The following is a 25,601-nucleotide window of genomic DNA, read 5'->3' on the forward strand; positions in this document are numbered from 1 at the left end:
TTTCCTCGTCTTTAAAATAGGAATACGAGCCCCTAACTTGTAGCGTTGTTGTGAAAATAAAATTTAGAAAAACTCCCCAGTGTACTTTTAAAATAGTTATTTTGGTTACCTCTGGACTGATGGTTATCGTATTGCTTTACCCATATTTTCTAAATTATCTGCAACGAACACTATTGTCTAAGAAAATTTATTGTCCAAAACAAAAACACCCTGGCAGAATCATTCTACACATATACGAAAAAGTGCAACCAAAGAACTGAGACCAGAAAAGCACAGCCAGCGCCACCCAGGAGGCGGGCCGCGCTCGCAGGCCACCGTACTCTTCCGCTCCCACACGCCGGGCAGCGGAAGTCGTTACGCTCGGCGGCCCGGAGCCCGCGCCCGAGCCCCGTGGTCCCCTCGCCATGGCGATGGGGGGAGGAGGCGGTGGTGGCCGTGTTCCGGAGCAGGACGCGGTGCTGTTCCGACGCGGCACAGGCCAGGTGAGATGGCGGCCGCCTGCGCCTCCCGATGCGCGCCCAGGGCGGGCCCCGAGCGCCCACCGCCGACCCCGCGGTCCTTCCCCGGCCACGGGGCGGGATCTTCCAGTCCGTTCCCTGCAGGGCTGCGGTCCTCGCGATTCCACGTCTTTCCCGCTTTGGTAGCCTTAGCCGCAGGCCCTTGCCTCGCGCAGCTTGGGTGCCTGATGGCTCTGAGCCGAGGTCCTAGCACAACTCGGTCGTACCTTGGTCTGTACGCTGATTGGGGCGGGGGCGGGGGTCCGGCCAGGGGGAAGCGGGGAGATCAGGCGGCTATTGAAATGACCTAGACTCAGAGCGAGGTGTCTGCAAAGGAGAATCGAGTACTTGGATTCTTGGTATGTTTTGAAATCAGAGGCAACACGTGTTGCACATGGATTTGATAATGAAGGTTTGCGAGAGGAAAGTCAAGGATAACTTCTAGACTGTCTTCAACAGTTGAAAAGATGAAGTTGCCTTTTATGGATGTACTGAGATGGGGAAGACTGCAAGTAGAGTAGGTTTATAAAGGAGACGATTAGAAGCTTAATTTGGGGTGGAATAGTGGGGGTGAAATCTGATTGGAGTTCGAGAGTGGAAGAAGAGAAATTCAAGGCAACGTTTGTAAACAAATAGTTGGAGGAGTTTTTATTGTAAATAGAAAGTAGAGAGATTGGCCAATAGATGGAGGGGGAAGTGAGATAAAAAGGATTCTTAATTTTTTTAAAGAGGAGAGACATGTTTCAGCATGTTAGTGGGCTGGTAGGAAAGATCCAGTAAGAATGGAAAAATTGATGATGCAGGAGAGAGAATTGCTGAAGCATGTTCTAGAGTAGGTAAGAGGGGATGGATTTGACCTGTGATAGGAACATTGACAGTTAACGTGGTGACAGTTGTATGGTCCAGATCAATCTGTGTGGACGGGCAGATATGGTAGTGGGAGATTGTGAAGGTGGTCTTTTCTTTTGATTGTTGCTGTTCTCTAAGTAAAAGAAATAGGTCATCAAGCTAGGAATGAGGGTGTGGCAGGTGTTGGCGTTTTGAGCAGAGAGAAGGTAGGAAGTAGGCCTCTAGGACAGTGACATGTAGTGGAAATTCTGCTAGACAACATTAAAGGCCTACTCGAGATTTGTGATCATGAGTTTAAAGGAGGCTAGACAGCATGACTGTGTTCTTCGCTAGCTAAGTTCAATTCAAGTGTGTGAGGGCAGGCACTGAGTCAACCAATAGTGGAAATCACAGTGGTCCCTCTATTTTCAAATGTAATCTGTTCCGGAAGACTGTTGAAAACTGAAGCGTTTGAAAACCGAGGCTCGGTTTCCCCACAGAAAGTAATGCAAAATGGATTAATCCATTCCAGACCTTTAAAATCAACCCCTAAAACTGCAAAGTTAGCATGAATTTTACTATCTAATGATACCGTAGATCCATAAAATTTACGTTTGTAAACCGAAATGTTCATCAACAGACGTTCGAAAACCGAGGTACTACTTACTACTGTAGTGGGTTGTACAGGACTACCTCATTTTATTGCGCTTCAGCTTGTTGCGCCCCACAGGTGTTGCATTTTTAACAAACTGAATGCAAAAAGATTACAACTTGAGGGGGGTGACGGGTTAGCTCAGTTGGTTAGAGCGTGGTGCTAATAACACCAAGGTTGCCACAGTGGCCCCGCATAGGCCACTGTGAGCTGCGCCCCTCTTAAGAAAAAAAGTTACAACTTGCTTTATTTTAATTAAAGCATTGTTTATACTTCACATTTTGATATTTGATGATACTTGTTTTCAATTCTTTTTTTTGTTTTGTGTGACAATATGTCTTAAAACCCTTATTAGACCATCTCTTGTGAGCAGGTAGCATGATTTCATGTGCCTCTCAATGATGAGTACTTAGTAGATACACGGATAGTGGGTGCTCAAGATTTTATTGGGGAAGGGGAACAGGACTTTATTGGGGAACAGTGTGTACTTCCAGGCCTTTTTCCAAGTCAAGTTTTTGTCCTTTCAGTCTTAGTTGTGGAGGGCGCAGTTTAGCTCCAGGTCCAGTTGCTGTTGTTAGTTGCAGGGGGCACAGCCCACCATCCCTTGCGGGAGTTGAACCGGCAACCTTGTGGTTGAGAGCCCACTGATCCATGTGGGAATTGAACCGGCAGCCTTCGGAGTTAGGAGCACGGAGCTCCTACCGGGCCGGCACAAAAAAGTATATATATTTTTAAATAAATTTAAGTCCTACTAAACACTCATTAAACTTAAGTTGAAAAATAGAAATGATATTTAGGTTTTTTCCAGATTACTTAATGTCAGATGTTTTCCCACTAAAACTAAACCCTTTATCTTATTCTTGGTTTGCCAAATTAAACCCTTTATCTGCTCTTAGAAAAGAGTGAAATGTGTGTTACCCTTGAACAAATCCACTTATGGTCAGTGGATAGGGATTAAATTGTGAAGCATTCACTTCATGGCATACCTCTTAGAACATTTATGTATGTCTAGTTTGGGGGTAATTCACACAATTTATAAGCAAGTTAGGTTTCTTGTGGTTATAGTTAGGATTTTAAATACCCATTTTTAGTTTAAATTTATTATGTTTGAATTAAGATGTCTCTTGGCAGTAACATACTTTTTTTGATGCTACCTATCCAAACTTGAATTGTTTTTATTCTTCACCCTTCCCAGAGTGATGATTCTGACATTTGGGACGATACAGCATTGATAAAAGCTTACGATAAAGCTGTGGCTTCGTTTAAGGTATAAAATGTTTACTCTTTTCCTTATTTCATCATGTTATTCACTTGGGAAAAAAGATCAATAACTTATTTACAGTAAAGTGTACATATTATTCAGTTCTAATTTTGAAGATTAAAAGACATGGGTTATTTAAATTAGGTATCCTCCCTTAGAAGTTGGTAGGTAGCCTGTCTATATGTCATCCCTTTAACAGAGACAGTTTACTTGTAACTAGAATTTTAAACATTTGTTGATTTTAATATGTTTACATTGCATCACACTATGGAAGGCTTCTAATTCAGATTAGTAAAAAGACAGTCTGAATTATAATTTTTAAACATTTAACAAACTTTTATCAAACTAAAGATGATAAAGAGCAATAGTATAGTAATTAATAATTAGAGTATTTACAATGTTCTAGGCACTCTTCTAAGTGCTTTACATATGTTACATTAACTTAATCTTCCCCAAGTCCAGTGAGTTGGGTATCAAGTTGGGTGTTCCTGATGGTATGAATGAATATACAGTACATGTAGGGGGTGTAGTATGTTTTTTTAGCCCAAACAAGACACTTAACAATATCACTTTACTCACTGTTTGAGATATTTAGTCTTACTGAGCATCTTGTGTAAATCATCAATGGTCCAGGCAGAGAGCATCCAACTCATACCGAATACCAAGCAGAGTCCAGTTCATTCCTATAGTCGTTCCTGTAGCATGAGTTGAAGAGATCAAACCTGTATGTCATTTTTGAAGCTAAATTCTAAATTTGTCAATAACATGCTTTCCAGTATACACTTAGACTAGACCCGCACTAATTCAGAGTTGCCAAGAGAGTTCTATAAAATGCAGGTTAAAGTGAAGCTCAGTGTGGAATGGGGTTGGTGACATTGTAAGAGGCAATAATTTGAATAAAGGAAAAGAACTGATTTGAGAACAAAATAGTTTGCTTTCACTTGTGTTGAGTTTGAGGTAAGTGGGAAGATATGAAATTGGTAATTGGAAATGTTGGATTGAACTGAGGAGAAAAGTCAGAGCTAGATAATAGTTTTGGAAGTCTGTTTGCATAGAGGTTATAAATGAAGTAATAGGAGTAGATGATCGTAATCAGGTAAAGCCAAATTTTGTTCAGAATGCCCACGTTTAAGAATTGATCATAGAAGTAATAAAAACATTGGGGCCCTGTGTGGCTGTGTCGTCCAGAATGTGAATATCAAGAAGAAAGATGATCAACAGAGGCTAATGTTACAGAAAGGTTGAGAGTGAGGAGGTTTGATTAAAGGGGTCTTGAAAGCTGATAATCAGCTATCTGATGCCTTTCAGAGCAGTTTCTGTATCACACGGGATAATGAAAAGCCGAAATAGGGGTTATCTAGTTGGGAGGGCCTTAAGACTAACTTATAATGACTGAGTTAAATTGTGAGTTTTTCTGTATCATTCTGTAACATGGACATTTCTGTTTGTATTTTCATAGCATGCTCTAAAGAATGGTGACATTTCTGAAACGTCAGATAAACCAAAAAGTACACCTAAAAGAAAACCTGCTAAGAAGAATAAAAGCCAAAAAAAGAATACCACAACTCCCTTGAAGCAGGTATTTTAAAACATTGAGATTTAACTTCAAAGAATTTCTTAATACTGTTGTTACTAAGTAGTGTAAAATATCTTTTACTTAAATGGTTAGTAGTGTTTTCCATTGACATGTAATAAAATTTCTAAAACAACTATTACACTTTCTATTGTTCAGGAACATGCATGTCAATAAAAGTATAAGGAATTAGGTAGGAATGATGAATACTAAATTCAAGACACTGTTTACTTTGTGTGGGGGAGGCAATGCTATTTGGGAGGAATATCTTAGGGCCTTAAACTGAACTGGCAGTGTTTTACTTCTTAAACGAGAGATGGGTATCCTTTTTTCCCCTTCAAAACCCCTAAAACCATTAATACCGGGAAACCAAAAATTCTGAGTAGACTCATTTCTGCCATTTGAAAATAGACCTGGAAGCTAAATATTTTGGTGTCTCATTAGTTACTTTCCTTTCATCATTACGAAGGAGGAAGAGAGCTAATACTTGTTAAGCGTCTGTTATGCTCCAGTCCAGTCTTTACACACATTCCCTCCTTTCTGTTCTTCACAACAAATAAGTGAGGTGGATTATATTATATCCACTTACTAGATAAGGAAAATAAGACTCAAAGAGATTAAGAAACTTATCCATGATTATAAAAATGGCAGAATTTATATTATATGCATGATTATATAAACAGCAGAGTTGTATTTATATTAGAATTCAAATGTATGTGTTTTTGGTCTCAAGTCTTTTTCGCTGTTTCATTCTGCCTTCCAGATAAGCTAACTGGAGCCTGTCCCTTCCACTCCCCACTCTATCCCACCTGAACAAGATTATAGTTTACCCTCTTTAAAAGAAATTTTAGTGTGTGTCTTTGGGTTTTTTTTTATAGTGGAAAGTTGGTGACAAATGTTCTGCCGTTTGGTCAGAAGATGGATGCATTTACCCAGCTACCATTGCTTCAATTGATTTTAAGAGAGAAACCTGTGTTGTGGTTTACACTGGATATGGAAATAGAGAGGAGCAAAATCTGTTCGATCTACTTTCCCCAACGTCTGAAGTAGCTAATAATATAGAACAGAATGCTCAGGAGGTAAGGATACCAAAGTAAAAAAAATTTAACAAAACAAGAATTTTTGAAAGCAGAGACTAGATGAGAAACTAAATAGTATAACTAGTTGTCAGTTTGATCCACTGAGTCATTACGTTCTTTTTTAAAGACATCTATATAACAAAAATACATATGTTTTTTCTTTTTAAAGAATGAAAATGAAAGTCAAATTTCAACAGATGAAAGTGAGAATTCTTCCAGGTCTCCTGGAAATAAACCAAATAATATCAAGTCAAAAGCTGCTCCATGGAACTCTTTTCTCCCTCCACCACCTCCCATGCCAGGATCAGGATTGGGACCAGGAAAGGTAATTTCTGCACCAAAAAAGTTTCCCAGGATATAGTTAATAATACTGGAACATTCTACCCCTGCATTAAGAGAATTGTAGCTTTTCCTTTTAAACTTTTGTAGCTTTCTGTAGATGTTATAAATACAAACTGAGAATTTTTTGAAAAGGAAATAACATAGTAATGCAGAATAGTTTATAATGAAAGGCTTTTCCAACTACTATATGCAGTATTAAATATTAGACTAATAATATAGTGAACTTAAGTTAGGAAATAATGATATTTTATCATTATGCTGTAATCCCTAGTCACTTGTGTAAGACTGAAAATTAGAAGAGTATACAGTATTTACATCTAATACAGGTAAAATCCTAAGGAGCTCCCAGATTGTTTTATAAAGTAAAATGTAAATATTGTTTTCAGTTATGGTTCTTTTGGTTATAACTAATAAATCAGCTTTAAAAAGATTTATATTTTAGGTTATATCATGGTACCCAAGTAGGTATGTCCCTGTCTAATTGTTTTGTATAAAGCAGTGATTTCTTCACTGGAGGTTATGGTATTCAGGCATAATAATTTTTTAAAAATAAAAAAATCAAGCATGACTTAATAAAACTTTTCCTAAGGTTATCTGTGAGATCCTTCTTGAGGTTTACATTATATTAGTTCTAGAATGATCAAAACTTAATTTACATATACGTATCATGTTTCATTGGTCTTGGCTAATTTTTCTTAAGTGAGAGATTTACTAATTTTTTATAATATATGCTTTAAGCATATGTAACTTCTAAAAGGACATCCATAAAAAGATTACACAATTTAGTTAATGAAATTGTGAGGGACATAGTATTTTATGATTGAAATATCTTGCTAAATACACTATCTCTGGATTTATTAGGTATTAATAATTAAAAATCTTTAGTTTTACTCCTTGAATGTGTATAGAAAGGAAATGAGAAACATCTAGATTTATGAGTCTATTTGACTTCAGCATTTGGTACATGCAATTCTATTTAATCTTTTTGATATGTATAATACAGGTATTCTGGGCAGTTATTTTAATTCTTTTGACATTGAATCTTTTCCACCTTTCATATTGAAATTGGTAAATTAGTCTTTCTTTGAAATACTTTTTACAGCCAGGTCTAAAATTCAATGGCCCACCACCACCACCACCACCACCACCACCACCTTTCCTATCATGCTGGTTGCCTCCGTTTCCTTCTGGACCACCAGTAAGTGCAAAAGAATTCAGATTAAACTTTTCTTTCATACATAGTTTGAGGTTTAGCAGAACATAAGTGATTAGGAATTGTCATTTTAGACCGTCCCAGGGCCGGGCTGTAATGGGTAAAATTTGAACTAAACCTCAGGTATTTTGTTTTAATGCCCTTCTGCTACCAGACTCATTTCTCTTATAACCCCACCACTTAGCCCTATACTGCCTTCCTCGTTCCTGGCAGAGGTTGTATCTTATTCTATAGCCAGGTAGCTCCTATTTGAAAGGATTTAATTATATTGCACATAAGGATTTATGTTTTGCCCTTCTAGATATGCTTGAATGTTAGCTTCTAATCTCACAGACTATCCAGATATCTATGGTAGACTAATAAGCTAGAGATAAAGACACTTTTGGCAAACTGTGTGTTGGTATCGGGGCAGTGCAGATGTTTTACCCCAGACCTTTATTTGAAATGCTGTTGTGTTTTTTGAGGAAAACCATCAAAGTATTTATGCTTGGTCTTTTACCCATAACTGCTAATGGAAAAGAAAAATTGTTTCGATCAAAGCAAAATGTTTAAACATATTATGTGTCATATTGTCTTGATTCTTGTTCAGTTTAGTTTTGTTGGTCTTTTGTTGTTCCTGGTTGGCCTTCTTCAAATGTCAGATTTTTTTTTTCTATAAATTACATAGAATGTAGAGAAAGATACAACTAACATCCAGCATTCTCTCCATAAAATGAATCTCCATACTTCACGTTTTTGTTTACTGACTTTAAAGTATATATTTTTCCATCTCCAGATAATTCCCCCACCACCTCCCATATGTCCAGATTCTCTTGATGATGCTGATGCTTTGGGAAGCATGTTAATCTCTTGGTACATGAGTGGCTATCATACTGGTTACTATATGGTAAGTGATCACTCAGTATCTTTCCCTGACAATCACTTTTGTGGTTCTGTGTTTGTGACTAAAGGGTGGTTTGTTATGTTAGGCAGATCCTAAGGGTTAAAAACTATCTTAAAATTTGAAAAATACAACTATTTGTCTGAGGCTTAAGTTACTCTTATATTGTTTCCACTAACTGCAGTGCATTTAAAAATATTTCATTATTAATTTTGATTATATATCTTCTAATTTAATGACACTCTAAGTTATTTTTCAATCTCATTAGTCTTTCTGTTTTGGAATAAAATGGATTGTGGGAGATAGGAAAAAAAAAGGATAATATCTTGCCCTCGAAAAGAAGAAAGACAAAAAGATTAGGTTCTTTTTGTACATAAAGGAAAGTCTGGGGTGATAAATGCCAAACTGGACCTTAGGGACTAAAGCTTCAGACTTGTCATTTGATATATCAATCTGTTGCAGACATGTCCTATTGTAGTTCAGGAAATTTTTAAAATTTTTTAAAAGGAAACTATTACGCCATACTAAGATTATGATGTTTTATTGTAGGCACTTGAATTTTTAGTTAATTAATATATATAAGAAAATAATTCACTTGAAAGTGTAATTTTTTTAAGTGTGTCATCTGTCCATGTCCCCATTAATAATTCTTATTTAAAAGCTACTCTTCCACTGTTGTATAACCATGATAAATTTGTACTATATCATGAAATTCGCCTTTTAATGACCAAAACAGTAATGAAAAGTGACAAATTAACAGTTTGTAATTTGTCTTGAGACCAGTCATCTGACTGACTTCCTAAGTTTCCTTCTTCTGCACTTCAAATTTCTCTGCATGTTTTTAAATTATGAAATATTTTGAAAAATCATGTATAACGCATGCAAAGTTTTGACATAATTTATGTTTACTTTTAAATTTTTAGAGAAAAGGGGAAAATTTATCCATAGCTCTGTTACCCAGATGCACTGAATTTTGATTTATTTTCAGGGTCATGTTATGTGTAGGTTCATGGTTTTGTTTGTTAATGTAAACTTTTAAATGAAATATGCATGTAGAAAAGTGCACACAGACGTGAACAGCTTGATGAATTTTCATGAAGTAGTAACATTTGTGTAATCAGCACCAATATCAAGAAAAAGAACATTATCACAATCCCAAAACTCTTTATGTCTCCTTCTAGCCATTACCAGCCCTTTTCCCAAGGGTAACCACTTTCCTGACTTCCAACACCGTAGATTAGTTTTACCCTATTCTGAACTTTAATGGATAGACTCATACATGTATTCATTTGTGGCTGGCTTATTTTGCTCAGTACTTTGTGAGGCTAATCTACGTTATTTTGTGTAGTTGTAGCTGTATTGCATTCCATTGTATGATTATACCATAATCTGTTTTAACCATTGATGGACATTTGGGTTGTTTCTAATTTGGGGTTATTAAAAATAGTGTTGCTATAAATTTTTTCTTAAGCTTTATTGAGATAATTCACATAGCATACATTTCATTTTTTTGAAGTATACAAGTCAACGGTTTTGATTTTAGTATATTCACAATTATGTAGCCATCACTACAATCAATTTTAGAATAGTTTCATTACTTAGCCCCTGCACCCCTTCAGTCCCAGCCTCCACCCCCCGTAAACAATCCCACATATTCCATTTTCTCCAATCTCTCCAGCCCTGGACAGTGACTAGCCTACTTTCTCTATGGATTTGCCTATTCTGGACAGTTTTAACAAATAGGATCATATTATATGTGATCTTTTGTGTCTGTTTCACTTAGCATAATGTTTTCAAGATTCATCCATGTTGTAGCATGTATCAGTACTTCATTTTTTATTGATAAATATTTAATTGTGCACACCACATTTTATCCATTTACGAGGTGTGATCAAAACATACGGTGAATGTTTAAATAAAAGAAAATTTATTACAGTAATACATTGCCATTAATGCCCCTTAAAATACTCCCCCTCACTTAGAACACACTTATCCCATTGTTCTTGCCACTTCCTGGAGCAGTTCTGGAGGTCCTCTTTCATGGGTGTCTTTAGTGGCTGCCTCGATGTCCTGAATTGATTCAAACCATTTACCATTCGCCATATTGTGTGATCACACCTTGTAGGTTGTTTCCACTTTTTGACTACAATGCATAATGCTGCTATGAACATTTGCGTACAAGTTTTTGTGTGTATGTTTTCATTTCATACCTGGGAGTGAAATTTCTGGGTCATATGGTATGTGAAACTTCAGCTTTGGTAGATAACCAAACCAAAGTACAAGTGTTATTTTTTTTAACTCTTGTTTTTAAAAATTAATTCAGACTTACAGAAAAGTTGTGAAAATAGTGCAAGAATTTCCATGTATGTATTCTTCACCCAGGTTCCCCAAATGTCAACTTTTTGCCACTTCAGTTTCTCATTTCTTACTTATCTCTCCTCCTCCCTCTGTAGCTATCACATCATTTCTCCCCTTCACAGCCAAACTTTTAAAAAGAGTTCTCTCTATTTCTTGCTTACCTCACATTGTCTCTTCAGGCATATTAGGTAGAACTTGTGTTTTCCCTGCTTTGTTAACATTTTACCTCCAGACTCCTAACTCAGTGGTCATTTTCTGCTTCTACCCCTCAACAACATTTTTCTGTATTTGACTACACTTTTGAAACATATTTTTCTCTGGCTTCCTGTGTCACCATATAATCTAGTTGTATGCCTTCCTCCTTGACTGCTCCTTTTACACTTCTTTAACAACTTTTCCTCCTCTTCCCAATCAACATAGTAGTCTTCCTTTATCCACAGTTGCACTTTTTGCTGTTTCAGTTACTCTCAGTCAACTGCAGTCCAAAAATATTAAATGGAAAATTCCAGAAATAGTTCATAAGTTTTAAATTGCACATCCGTTCTGAGTAGCGTGATAGTCTCCCAGCTTCCTGCCGAGACATAACTCGTCTCTTTGTGTAGCGTCTCCACACTGTAGCTGCTCCCTGCCAGCCAGTCACTTAGTAGCCCTCTGTGCTATCACGTCAACTTTCTCAGTATCACAGTGCTTGTGCCCAGGTAGCCCGTTTTACTTAACAATGCCACAGTCACGTAACTTTTATTACAGTAGATTTTATAATTGTTCTGTTTTATTGTTAGTCATTGTTTAACTCTTACTGTGCCTAATTAATAAATTAAACTTTATCATAGGTATGTATGTATAGGAAAAAACATAGTAAGGTTTGGTACTATCTATAGTTTCCATCCACTGCGGGTCTTGGAACGTATTCCCTGCGGATAAGGGGGGATTACTGTATCTGAGTGAAATTCCTTATTTCCACCTCATATCCTCCTTGTCTTCTCTAACTATAAACTCTCACAAGGTGACCTCATCTACTCCGTGGCTTACATTGGTATGTTTGTATTGATAGTTCTCAGATGTCTAGCTCTGAATTTTTTTTTTCAAGTTTCAGATATTTATTAATCAGTGTAAACCCCAACATAACACACCAACATGATTTTGTGCATTAGGAGGGGAAGTATTTCCTGGTTAAGTGGAAAATTGTGCAGATGGCTTCTGGAAGACCTTCATTCTAAGCAGCTTTTTAGTGAAACATTTCATTTAGAAGTCTGGACCTTCTTTCTTCAGTTTGCTGTAATCTACATTCACTGAGTAGAACTTGTATTGCTGATTGGGACCCATTTTGTTCCAGGGTTCTGGGTTATTCTTTTTATCTCAACAGACATATGGATTGAACAATGCCAGGGGCATGACATACAGTGCTGCTCCAGTACGTCCAGCTCCAATAAATACAAAGAGGGGATCAAGCTTGGATGCTTGTTAGCCTCACTGATGATTTGGCGCAGCATGATTGCGGCAGTGGGCTGGGGTCCCCAAGTGCAGAAAACTGAATTTCAAATTTGTTTATCGAACTGCCTATTCTCCCTCACCACATGGATGTCCATTTAGGTACATCTCAAACTAAATGCAGCCAAAACAAAACTGAGTGTCATCCTACACAACCCTTTTCATCTCAGTAAGCAAAAACGTTGGTGCACTAGTAGCACCAATTTCTCAAGCCACAAACCTGCAATTAGTGCTTTCTTTCCACTGCTACTACCTCATTTATGATATTATCATCTTTTTTAATTGTGATGTAATTCACCCCTTGAAAGTGTACATTTCAGTGTTTTTTAAATTATATTCAGTTATGCAGTTGCTATCTAATACCAGAATATTTTCATCACCCAAAAGGAAACCCCTTTAGCAGTCACTTTTCAATACTCCCTACTTCCAGACTCTGGCAACCACTAAGCTACTTTTCTATTTCTATGGATTTGCCTATCCTGCACATTTTATATAAATGGAATGATACAGTACATGGCCTTTTGTACCTGGCTTCTTTCACTTAGCCTCAGTTTCCCAAGTTTCCTGCATGTTGCAGCATATATCAGTACTTCAATTTTATTGTTGAATAATATTCTATTGCATGAATATACTACATTTTGTTTATCTACTTATCAGTTGATGGACATGGGGTTGTTTTCTCTTTTTGGCCTATCATGAGTAATTCTATTATAAACATTAGTGTATAAAGTTTTATATTCACATGAATCTAGGTTTTTCTTAGGTATATATCCAGGAGTAGAATTGCTGGCCCAAAAGGTTACTCTAGAGGACTGCCAAACTATTTCTAGAGTGGCTGCATCATTTTACATTTCTACCAGCAGTGTCTGAGGATCCCTATTTCTCCACATCCTCGCAAACACTTATGATCTTCCTGCTAGATTATAGCCATCCTGGTGGGTCTGAAGTGATACCTTGTGGTTTTCATGTGCATTTCCTAATGACTAATTATGTTGAGCATCTTTTCGTGTGCTTGTTGGCCATTCGTATATATTCTTTGGAGAAATGTCTGTTCACATCCTTTGCCTGTTTTTTAAATTGGACTGTTTGTCTTTTTATTGATAGGTTATAATGGATTATATATTCTGGCTTATAAGGCGTCATCATCTCTCAACCTTACTGCAACAGATTCCAACTGTTATTTTTGCTTATAAAATCTCACATTCCACTCTGCCAAATCCATTCTCCATACAGCAGGCAGAGTGATATTTTAAAATGTAAAGCATATCATATTTGTCCCTTCAAGATTCTGATAGCTTCCAGTCACACTTAGGTTAAAATCCCAAATTCTTGTCCTGGTGTGTAAAGTATTACATGATGTATATCTTGCCACTTTTTTTTCCACATCTTATTCCACATTCTGCCTTACTCCACTCCTGCAACACCGGCCTCTTTTCTTCTTTACATATACCTGGTTTATAACTTCTTCTGGGCCTTTGCACTAGCTGTTCTTTAGTCTGGAAAGTTCTTCTTCCAGATTTCATTTGTCTATTGTCATTCAGCTATCTATTGAAGTTTCACCTTCCTTGTTTAATCTAGAAGTGATATGCCCTCACTCTGTTCTGTCACCCCACTTAAATTCTCTATGAGGCATTTATCATTCCTAGTATGATTTTCCATACCTGTTTATCTGTATGCCTCCTGTAGAATGTAGGCCTCATAAGAGCAGGGACCTCGTCTGTCTTGTAACTCTTGGATCTCTAGTATCTGGAATAATGCCTGGTTCATAATAAGCTGGGTTCAGAATAAATTCATTCTGAATGTTGAACCTTAGGTAGCAAGAGTTAAAAAGTGTGAATGGGGCCGGCCTGGTGGCTCAGGCGGTTACAGCTCCATGCTCCTAACTCCAAAGGCTGCTGGTTCGATTCCCACATGGGCCAGTGGGCTCTCAACCACAAAGTTGCCGGTTCAGCTCCTTGAGTCCCTCAGGGGATGGTGGGCAGCGCCTCCTGCAACTAAGATTGAACATGCCACCTTGAGCTAAGCTGCCACTGAGCTGCCACTGAGCTCCCGATGGCTCAGTTGGTTGGAGCGCGTCCTCTCAACCGTTGCTGGTTCGACTCCGGCACCCTCCACGAAAGGACAACACCTTGACTTGGGGGAAAAAAAAAGGGCCTGGAAGTACACCTTGTTCCCCAATAAAGTCCTGTTCCCTTTGAAAAAAAAAAAATGTGAATGTACTAATGTGTTAGAATAGATTTGATTTGAAGGATGTCATGGATGAAAATTAGAGTTAGCTAAATTGTATTTAAAAACATTCTTATTTCATGTACTTGCTTGTACTGTGTTATTAAAATCTAGCAGATTTTCAGTGGACTTTTAACTCTGGTCCTGACCAACAAAATATAGGTGCTTCTCATGAGTTTAAGCACCAATTCTTAGGAAAGCAGCCTTGTTCGGAATATTTACCACAAATTCAGGGCCAACCTATGACAGACTTGTTCCAGAGAAATGATCTTTACTTTTAGGAGTTTTATTTGTATACTGCATAAATGAAAATAAAATAAACATATGCTTATGTTCCAAAGTATGAGGAAATTGCGGTTTCCTAGATCTTGTATTTTTGTCTCTTTGAAATTTTTACCACTAAAAAGCCACTACTCACTGTCAAGTTTTCTAACACCTTAAAAATGTAGTGTTTTTTAAGCACCCTTAACCTCAGCTAATGATTCTTACCCATTGCTCCACAGAAGCACACATAACTGACAGCTTGTTCCCTGTTCCCATAAGAGCAGCAAGATAGAGTTTGGGTTTAGCTCTTACTCTCTGCCTTTTTCTCTCTCTAGAGGCCCAAGCAGGATGCAAATGACCAAGAGTAACATTACTGGAATAACATTAGATAGACTATAACTTTGGTACTCGTTAGTAACAAATCATTCTTAATAAATCTTACAGACCTCTGAGGCATAGATTAGCAGTGAAGTGTAAAACTAGTATATATGTAGGGAAAGATAGGAAGCATTGAGGGCAGAAAAGAGAGAGAGGACATTTGGGCTAGGTGTGACCAAGAAAACAGTACATATTTTAGTATTGATTTTTGTTTCACAAAACTTCTAAAATGGTTTTGTTTAGTGAGCACTGGTCTTTAATGGTTTTATCTTAATAAATGAGTATGACAATTGTATATTTTATTTGATGGAAATAAGGTATAAGTGGGCTCATGAACATCATTGGACTTAGTGAAGGAAGGAAATTTCTTAATTACAGCTTAATTATTTACTTTGGGATCACTTTTAAAGCATTGGAAGACTATAAACCTTTTTCCCGATGATATTTTTTTAAATAGAATTAGTCAAATGTCTTATGTGAAACAAAATGTTTGTTCACAGCTGTATAAAATGTGTGTGCTATTTTCAATTTCTTTATTTTTCTTACAGGGTTACAAACAAAATCAGAAAGAAGGAAGATGCTCACATTTTAATTAAGGAGTAAGTCTGCCATCATTATAAAAGTGAATCTTTTGCATAAATTTTATAGTTGGTGGAAAACGTTTTAAAAATTGAAATGTTAAAAAGTAGGAAAGTTAATATAAAACAATATTAAAGACTTTGGTAAAAGGTTTAGAAGCCATCTAGAATGCTCATGACATCACAGTATCATCTCACCAAATACTTGTTGGTTGGTAGTGTGGAAAGGAAAACATACTTTTCAATAAAGAGATTTTTAGAATCAGTATTGAAACTTTTCATCACTATCAGACAGCCAGACTAGCTTTTTGATTCATGATACAGTATGGAATATACTATGTTACCTGTGAAGTGTTTTGGTCAAAAAAAGTGTAACTGGAATTTAATCAAGCCTTTAAGATCTACTTTCCATTTACCAGAAATACTGTGTATAGAGTGACAAGTTAAATGACACCACAAAAGAAATGATCAGACAGCTCCACAATGTGGAATATGGTAGAAGATTACTGACCTCGTTTCTTCAAAAAGTCAGTGTTATGAAAGAAAAAATGGCATGGAGCTGGTAACTATTCTAGATTAAAAATTACTTAAGAGACACCAAATACAGTGTGGCATCCTTGATTGGACCCTGGTTTGAAAAGACTTGGATTGAGGAAATTGGAATATGGACTGGATTTTAAATGATATTAGATAATTATGGATAATTTTATGAGATGTGATAAGGATGTTGTAGTTTGTAAAAGAATGTTCTTAAATTTGCATACTAAAGGATTTAGAAGTATTAAAATGTCTCTATATTTTTTAATGGTTTAGCAAAATATGTGTTTGTGTGTGTATGCGGCATACGTGGCTATTGAATCTAAGTGGTGTGTGCATGGATGTTCATTGTACTTTTTTTTTCTATTTTCTGTATGTTTGCAAAGTACATAATAAAAATGTTCGATACTTTTAAACTAAATTAGTAAAAGCTACGTGTCTATCATTGTATTCCTTTTTCACATATTACATTACACTTTTGGTTCATACTCATCTATATTTTGATATGGATGTCATAGCATTTATAATGCTTTTACATATTCTTTCTGCAAGATTGTCTATATGTTATGCCACTTCTGTAGTTCAGTAGTTTTGGGCAATCTGGATAACATTACAGTAAATACTATCCATCTGTAGTGATTTGATTCTATTCTGTCAGCTTTAGAGTAAATTTCTGTGTTGTGACTACTTGATTAAAGATTGTGGATATTATTACGATTCTTGGTAGATGTTTCCATATTGCCTTGAAAAGCAAACTTTGAAAAACTTTTTGTTTTTGCCTTTTAGAATGGGAGATGCATTCATGGGAGGGTTATTTTTTAAATTATATCGAACATCACATTTGAAAGTATATTAACCTACATCTCATTTTTTGGTTAAAGTCATTTTCATTCAATTGAAGTTTTTCAGCTAGGTTATTCAACCAAGTCTAAAAAGGTGAATAGAAAAATTAGGCAGGGGATGAAATGGGTTGAAGTGTTCTAGACAGAGAATATACAAAGCCAGAAGCATTAGGACAGTGTGTTTCAAGGCCCAAGGTAGCTCAAATGTCTATCACTGTTCCTAATACCACTCAGCCTTCTTATCCCCCCATCGATACAATTTCCCCTTTGAATCTCCTCTTTACTTACGTCTGTTACATAGTGTTTCACATTATATTATCTTTATTGTTTATATATCTGTCTTTCCTCTGTCATTAGAGGCATGGTACTACATCTCACTGTTAATCATGTCTACAATGTTTGGCACAGTTTTTAAAGTATAGGATGGGCTTAGAGAATAGAATGCAGGGAATGTCAGAGAAGAGAGAAAATGGTAAATGGAAGAGAGATTTCAGACTTGTTTTCAGATTAGATCTTTCACCCATCATGAAAAGTTAGGCATCAGCTCTATTTCCTGCCAGTTTTAAAGACTTTTCTTTATAAGAAGTCCTACAATTAGATGAATGGTTTTGAAAGTTAATTAAAATGGAATATATGTAACATTTTGAAGATATCAAGTAATATGGTTGGAGAAGCTTTTGGAGAAACTAATTTTTGAGATTTGAAATTCTGATTTTTTCATTAGTATTTATTGTGACACATAAATTGGCCTTTTACTTTTTTAAAATATTTATTTGTTTGTTTATTTATTATTATTTTTTTTCTTTTCAACTCCATGTCTCCCCATTCACAATACAGACCAGGTAAAGGGCCTGGGCTGAAGTGTATATGAGGTGGGTTTATTCTGCCTCCTCTTTCTGTACAGTCAGTGTAAAAACACAGCCTGTGGTAAGCACAGGGAGGCCTATTTATTTATTTTTTAACAGGACTTTATTGGGGAATAGTGTGTACTTCCAGGACTTTTTTCCAAGTCAAGTTGTCCTTTCTACATTTTTTTTTTTTTTTGCCTTTTTGTGTGTGTGTGTGTATGTGTGTGTTGAGAGCCCACTGGCCCATGTGGGAATCGAACCGGCAGCCTTCGGAGTTAGGAGCATGGAGCTCTAACCGCCTGAGCCACCGGGCCGGCCCTGTCCTTTCAATCTTAGTTGTGGAGGGTGCAGTTCAGCTTCAATTTGTTGTCCTTTCAGTCTTAGTTGTGAAGGGCGCAGCTCAGCTCCAGGTCCAATTGCCGTTTTTGCTAGTTGGAGGGGGCACAGCCCACCATCCCTTGTGGGAGTCGAACCCTCAGCCTTGTGGTTGAGAGCCCACTGGCCCATGTGGGAATCGAACCAGCAGCCTTTGGAGTTAGGAGCATGGAGCTCTAACCGCCTGAGCCACCGGGCTGGCCCATCTTTTACTTTTTAAAATGACATATAATTTAGAGTTGAGCCATATTTCATTTTAAATAAAATCAGTTCTTGGTTTCCAGGCAGAAGAAGCAGTTTCCCTGAGCATTAATAATGAGTCTTTGTGTTTATATAGATTTCCGGTTAAGAGTAAAAAAATCTTTGTAAATCTTGGTTTCAGTAGACTCTTAGGTACATGTTAGTTTGAGTTAATATTGTGAAGGAAACTAGAAACTGCCACATGAAGTTTTTCTTCCCCTTATAAGTAATAATAGCTATTTTTTGAGTGATTACTGTGTATGCTAGGTATAGTTATTTAATCTTTGTAACACCATCAAATTAGATACTGTCTATTATTCCCATTTTACAGGTGAAAAAGCAGGCCCCCAGAGTTGAAATGACTTGCTTTGGGCCACACACATAGTACATGGTGGAACTCTGTACATATAAGCTCAGAATTCTCTCTTCAGCTCTCAGCACCCCTCTTGCCATCCTCCTCCCCCTGAACAATTGCTTCTTCCAGGCTTTGTGTTTTATCCTACATGCATAATTTAGGATTTGTACAAGTACCTACGTGGAAATCCTATGCAAATTTCTGGAACTTGTTCTCTTCAAATTCTTCCCTAGACCCTACTTCTTCAAATTCCAGCTGCCTAATTCCAAGGCCCAAACTCCGATCTGTTTCTTCTACCCAGAAAGAACAGTACTCTTTGCTCAGGCTCCACCTTCCATGCTGAAGTTTGGAAATTATGTCCAGCCAAAAACGGTAGAAAGCGAAGCTCACCTGACGTGTTTCCTTTTCTCAAGGATCTCAGCCCTATGCTATCTGTTGCCCAATGTCTGAGAACAATTGTATCATATCTTGTGCCCACTGTATTTATAATCTGTGGCAGGAGAACAATTACACCAGCTAGCTATTCCCCCTATTTTTAAACAAACATTTTATCATTTTCCTCATGGATACTTGGTAGGATGATACAGTTCATTGTATCACCTTTCCCATTTTGGAACAATTAATTTTCAGTTGTTGCATGTTTTCTGAAAGATTAGTCTATTGTATGTGATGGTTAAAACAAAATGTACTAAACAATGATATTACACTATATCTGACAAATACATCAGATTAATATGTCAAATTTGGGATTCTTATATATTTCTACATGGCAATAATAAGTCTATTTTGGGCTTTTTTGTTTAACATAGTTCCGTAGAATTATTTTTTGTACATTGATGATTTTATATATTGGGCTTCAGATTCTAAATAGTTCCGTACATCATCATATGAGTATGTTGTCCTATTGCTTCCCCAGAATACACTAGTTAATGATGTCCCGGAGTATCCTCTTGTTATAATTTATTTATTTAAGAGTTATTTTTTATTGTTACTTTTATATAAACTAAAAGTTCTAAAATTTGAACTAATTCACTTTACTCTTAATTCTTTTCCGTTGTTTTTTTAAACTACATTGTTGCTTGTTATGTGTAGCATTTTGATAGGAAGATGTATTTAAATGAAAATACAACGCAGAGCTGTGTATATTATGCTACCTGCTATTTGTATAAATATATATTTACATACAAGTATATGTATGTATTGCATTGATGATCATCTCGGCCATACTCAAGTTACCCCTGAAGAGAGACTAGAAGACAAAGGCATGTGAGGGATACTTCACAGTATATACACCTTTTTCTATTTTTGTGCTATGTATATTTACTGACAATAAACAATATGTAATTAAAATTAGTAAGATATCGTTATTTTAAACTTAATTTTTTGTTTTTATAGGTATTTCATACAGTACTCTTTAACAGGTAAGTGTTTTTATTTTTTATATTTAAATATGTACTCCATATCAGCATAAAAAACTGTTTTAAACAGTTGCAGGATATTCTTATATATACGTGTATACCATACTTATTTAATTGAGCTCTTATGGATAGAAATTTAGGTCGTTTGCTATTTGTAGATATATGAATCCGTCTCTTGGATTACCTAAATAAATAGAATAAGACTCTAGAATTTTAATCTAGAATTAGATTCTAGAAATAAAACTGATGGATTGAAGAGGATATGCATTTATAATTTTAATAGGTTTTTGCTGAATTGCTCTCAGTAGATATTGTATTAATTTATATTCCCACTAACACTGACTTCCTGTTTCCCTGTCTAGCCAATAATTTATCAAAACCTTTGGCTATTTGTCAATCTAATAGTTGAAAATGGTCTCATTGTATTTTTAATTACCTTAGTGTGAAGTTCAGTACCTTTTCATGCGTTTAAGAGCTATGTGTCTTTTCTGAAAACTTTATGAACATCACTTTCGCCCACTTTCAGCTGGGATATATGTTTTTCCTTTTTGACTTGCAAGAATTCTTTATATGTTAATGGAAACATCTGTATGTGATATGAGTTGTAGATATTTTCTAGTATGTCATTTTTTGTGACTTTGCTAATAGTGATAGCCGTTGTTATCATTTTGACAGAAATCTTTGTTTTTTATGTAGTCATATTCTTAATTTTCATATAGTCAGATTCATCCCTTTTTTAATAGCTTTTAGGTTTTCCTCTAATGTCTTTATTGTTTTATTTAGTTGTTTTCCTATATCTATATGGTTATTTCCCCATTATCATTTTACATATTTGTGTTTGCTCTCTTAAATTTTTGCTGCTAAAATTTTATCTACAGTAGATCCTCCTTATTCATAGATTCTGTATTTGCAAATATACCTACTTGCTAAAATTTATCCGTAACCCCAGAATCAGTATTCATGGCACTTTCCCTATCATTCATGCACACGTGCAGAGATGAAAAATTTCAGTCACCTGACACAGATGTTCCCAGTTGAGGTTGAGCATTGCTATTTCCTTGTTTCAGCTCTCTTACTATAAACAAGTGTCTTTTTCACAATCTTAGTGGTACATTTTTCATGTTTTTGTGCCTTTTGATTTCATTCTTTAAAATGGCCGTCAGCATTGTGCTAAAGTGCTGTCTAGTGTTTCCATTGCAATAAGGCTGTGATGTGCCTTACAGAGAAAATACACGTGTTAGATACACCTCATTGAGGCATGAGTTATAGAGCTGTTGATTGAGTTCAATGTTAATGAATCAACAATACATATTAAATACCGTGTCTTTCAACAGAAACACATATAAAACAAGGTTATGTATATATCAGTTGATAAAACTGACTAGAGGCTTGCAGGAACTTAGCCCTTTATTTCTTCTAGGAGCAATGGCTTACTACGAATAAATGCAGCATTTGTGGTGACTTTTTAGAACATAACTGCCATGAACAATGAGAATTATTATTAGCTGTATTTCTTCTTAAGTCATTTTACAAACAGTACACAAAAGAATAAAGAAATAGTGCAAATGACTTTTGTTAGCAATTTTAATGATAATTCAGATATAGCAAACCCAAATGTTCATATCGTATTTTCCCAGTTTTGAATGTATAGGTGTGTGTGTGTGTGTGTGTGTGTGTGTGTGTGTGTGTGTGTGTGTCTCCACCCACAATGTATAACATTCTTTGAATGCAGCTAACTGTTCGCTAGCTGTAATGTGTGGACCTGGAATATATTTACCTTATAAATACTGACTCTAGGTTTCAAATGTATGTCTACCGTAGTCTAGCTTTATCATTTCTTTGTTTATTAATGCACTTGCTTCATCAACATGCAGTGCTTTTGAAAACTTAGTGCCTTATAATTTTGTTGAATAGACAGATGATAACTTTATTGCATAACAGCAAAACATTTCATTTTTACATTTATAAACACCAATTAGAATGATCAGTCCAATTACTGTTTTTCATTTGTACATCTTCTGTTACCTTCCAATTACTTCATATATGCATCTGTCTTCCACGTTTGTTCACTTACAAACTCTTATCAAGTAAATTTTGATGCATAAGCATCATAAAATATGAAAGAATACTGTCACGTGTCCTTTTAGGAAAATGGGATGGGTCAGGTTTTTATCACAAAATATTATATAAAATCCTGTTGAATAACTGGATGATTGTACCATATTTCCTTTTTTGTGCTCATAAATATATTAATTCTTGAGTTTGAACATACTCATCTAAGTAGAATATGCCATGTCCAATGAAGACACATCAGTGGAGACGTTGCTTATATGAACAATTTTTATACGAACGGTCACGATTAGTATAGAGTAGGGATCAAACATTTATTCTTAAAGGATTAGATAGTAAATATTTTGGACCATAGTTTTCCAGTCACTGGTCTAGATGTTGCTACTTGTCTGTTTACATGCATCTTCTAATTGGTTTAATAATTGTGAAGTAACTTCCTCTGTCAATTTTCCTAGTTGTTAAGGACAGAAAATTAAAAAGTCTGAATTCTCAACTGTATTCAAGGAAAGTTTGGGGTGGGGGAAAGAGGAAGACTACAAGGATGGAATCTCCCGACTTACATTAAAACTTCTTAGGGGATCAAATATATGGTGATGGAGGGAGAACTGACTCTGGGTGGTGAACACACAATGGGATTTATAGATGATGTAATACAGAATTGCACACCTGAAATCTATGTAAATTTACTAACAACTGTCACCCCAATAAAATTAATTAAAAAAAAAAAAAAACTTCTTGAAAAATAATCTAATACTTTGGGCAACAGAATAGGAAAACTGAAGGATGATATAATCGTGAGGCTTTATTTCATGTCTGATGGTTTATTTCATCATCCTTTTATGTGACTCCTATCTCTAGTTTCTGTGGGTCAGAAATCCAGGAGCAGTTCGCTAGGTGGTTCTCATGAGGCTGTAGTCATCAGCCTCAAGACTGCAGTCCTCTCAGGGTTCTACTGGGCTAGAGGATCTGCTCCCAAGCTCACTCGCATGGTTGTAAGGAGGCCACAATACCTTGCTACTTGGGCCTCTCCATAGGCAGCCTGAGAATCCACAACATGACAGCTGGCTTCCCCAGAATGAGTGATCCAATAGAAAATGAGCAACACCCTACCCACTTGTATAACTTAGTCTCTGAATCACACATCATCACTCACCTTTTTTATTCTTTAGAAGTCCATCCCAGTCAACTGGAGGGTATCACAACAGGGCATGAATACCAGGAGGCGGGAATTATTGGGAACCATCTTGAAGACTGGCTGCCACCATGAATTAAAATAAGTCCTAGGATGAAGAAGAACAAAATGTTTCAAAATAAAGAATAATACAATCATGAAGATTCTATATTTTTAATTTATAAAAGGCCGGTAGAGTTACAGCATAATTACAAGACAGGAGTTTCATTAATTTTTTTTTAATAAGTAAATTTTCTTTGCTCTTTGGCAGACCCCTAGGAAACAGTGAGTTATGTATCCTTACAAATAGGACTGCTTGAAAAAGAAACTCAAAAACTAAAATTGGGTCCCATGGACCCACATGATATACCAGGAATTTCTTCTTTCTGCTTTCAAGTTTTGTTAAAATTCCTTAACTATTATTTATTAAAATGGGTATTTTAACACCATAAATTTTCCTGACAGTGCTTTAGTTGTATTCTGTAGATTCTATTATGTAGAATTCTTACAATTTTCTAGATATTCCAAAAGTTTAGGTTTGTTTGCAACTCTGGAAATGTTTAATAAATGTTCTAATTCCTGGGTAGTTAGGAACACTTTTTAGTTTTATATTGTAGTTGGAGAATGTTTGCATTGTTGTAATCAGTATTGTTTTTAACACGATTTTGATAATTGGTTTGTAATATGTTTTAAATTCTATTAAAACAGATCAAATACCAACGTTCCTCAAAATTTTTAAAAATACTCTTGTCCATTTATTCTTCCAAATGAATTTCACAATTTGGGTCTATTAAATGTATCCGATAAAGACTGAAATTAGTATTACATTAAGTCTTTGTATTCCCAGATTTTTATTCTAATTTTACTTACCTTGATGAGTGCATTGCTTTCCATTTTCTTTACGATTTTGTAAGAAAATAGATTTTTAAATTTCATAATTGTATCTAGACTTTTTTTCTTTCAAATTCAGGTGCAGCTCTCTCCCAAGGAGGGGTATTTTGATGTGCCCTGGTCGATGGTCAACAAAATTTTCATCATTTTCTTCATGAACACTTGGTTGAGTGGCACAGTCATTTGAATTTCCCTTTGTCACACGTGACTCATGTTTAAATAATCAGCCATGTATTTCTCGGGAATAGTCAGTGTGAATAACTGAACAATGGAAATGTGAGTGATTAAAAGAAACTCAAGGTCACATATAGTGCAGAAAAGTCAGTCGGTCAATATCGCAATTGTGCATATGTGTATATTGTAACTTTCTTAGTATGTTAAGCTTTTTATTAATGTCTTTAAAAATAAATGATAAATTTTTTAAAAGTCTTGACTATCTGTGTATTTTTCTTTGAAATACACATGGTGAGGTGGAGTCTGTAAAAAGAAAGCTACTCAGGCTTATTTGGGTAGTGGATAGTACTATAAAGATACAAGCAATTGTAAAATAATGTTGCTGATAATCCAAGATTAGGAAACAAAGCCTAGCAGAAGCTGAGTGTCCCAAGGACTGGAGCTGGCCAGTCAGGAACCAAGGTATGTTGTTTTTTGGAAGTCCTGTTGTCACTCTCCTCCCTGTACCTTGTTTGGCTGCCTTGCTCTCTCCTGGACTCCATACGCTCATCGTACACACTGCCTAACACGGTTGCTGTCATGCAGGGTCTCTGGTTCCGCTCCCCGCATAAGAACGCAGGACATGGTGAGGCCAAAAAGGAACACCCACAGAGCCATAGATAGGGGAGTCATACCACTATATTCTCGCTGGCAGCCAGGTGAGACACACAAAGTAGGATCGACACGATCTGCAATCGCCATCCACTTCTCTTCCTGCCAACCAGCCAGCCAACCAACGCAGTCATGGCATTTATATCAGCAGCCAATTGACCAACCGGCTACAGCCAATAGCCAACCACCATCCAAGCCAGCATCCCACCATGCAAGGCCGAGAGCCTGGAAACTGCTGTCTGGGACTCTGTCCCCACACTCCACTCCTCTAGGGTCTCGCCTCACAATCTATGCGACAAGTGTCTTCCACAAGGGGCCGTGTGTCAGGAACCCAGCTCATGAAAAGAAAAGGTCCCAGTCCAGTTCAAGTAATGTCCCAGTTCAAGTAGGTGTCCCTCGATGTCCACCTACT

General features: G+C 36.3%; 1 protein-coding gene and 1 pseudogene across 9 annotated transcripts; one reads left to right on the top strand and one right to left on the bottom strand.

Annotated features, from left to right (window-relative positions):
• The first annotated feature begins 330 nt into the window (after positions 1-330).
• LOC308500208 (survival of motor neuron protein) lies at positions 331-24,795 on the top strand. Of its 8 annotated transcripts, none has more exons than XM_081054474.1 (10): positions 331-482; positions 3,173-3,244; positions 4,698-4,817; positions 5,690-5,890; positions 6,060-6,215; positions 7,335-7,430; positions 8,221-8,331; positions 15,588-15,638; positions 20,210-20,235; positions 23,472-24,786. In XM_081054474.1, the coding sequence occupies exons 1-8, from the start codon at positions 405-407 to the stop codon at positions 15,633-15,635; spliced, it is 882 nt and encodes a 293-aa protein (XP_080910600.1). In that variant the 5' UTR covers positions 331-404; the 3' UTR covers positions 15,636-15,638; positions 20,210-20,235; positions 23,472-24,786. The 8 variants fall into 8 exon arrangements, 7 of the variants coding, with proteins under 7 accessions (XP_080910600.1, XP_080910599.1, XP_080910595.1 ...); XR_013993702.1 differs by having other exon boundaries at positions 338-482; positions 19,048-20,235; positions 24,444-24,786; XM_081054468.1 differs by having other exon boundaries at positions 341-482; positions 24,444-24,795.
• LOC308500209 (cytochrome c oxidase subunit NDUFA4-like) lies at positions 11,926-12,173 on the bottom strand (annotated as a pseudogene). Its single transcript has one exon. The product of its transcript is annotated as a cytochrome c oxidase subunit NDUFA4-like (transcript).
• Positions 24,796-25,601: the final 806 nt, after the last annotated feature.

This window comes from Rhinolophus hipposideros (genome assembly GCF_964194185.1).
Source record: "Rhinolophus hipposideros genome assembly, chromosome: 7".
NCBI classification, from domain to species: Eukaryota; Metazoa; Chordata; class Mammalia; order Chiroptera; family Rhinolophidae; genus Rhinolophus; species Rhinolophus hipposideros.

Bases quoted from the DNA above. Each gene is read 5' to 3' on its own strand.
- LOC308500208 (XM_081054474.1), top strand. From the start codon at position 405: ATGGCGATGGGGGGAGGAGGCGGTGGTGGCCGTGTTCCGGAGCAGGAC. The intron at 4,818-5,689 runs GTATTTTAAAAC...TTTTTTTTATAG, and splicing joins CCACAACTCCCTTGAAGCAG to TGGAAAGTTGGTGACAAATG. The intron at 5,891-6,059 runs GTAAGGATACCA...TTCTTTTTAAAG, and splicing joins TAGAACAGAATGCTCAGGAG to AATGAAAATGAAAGTCAAAT.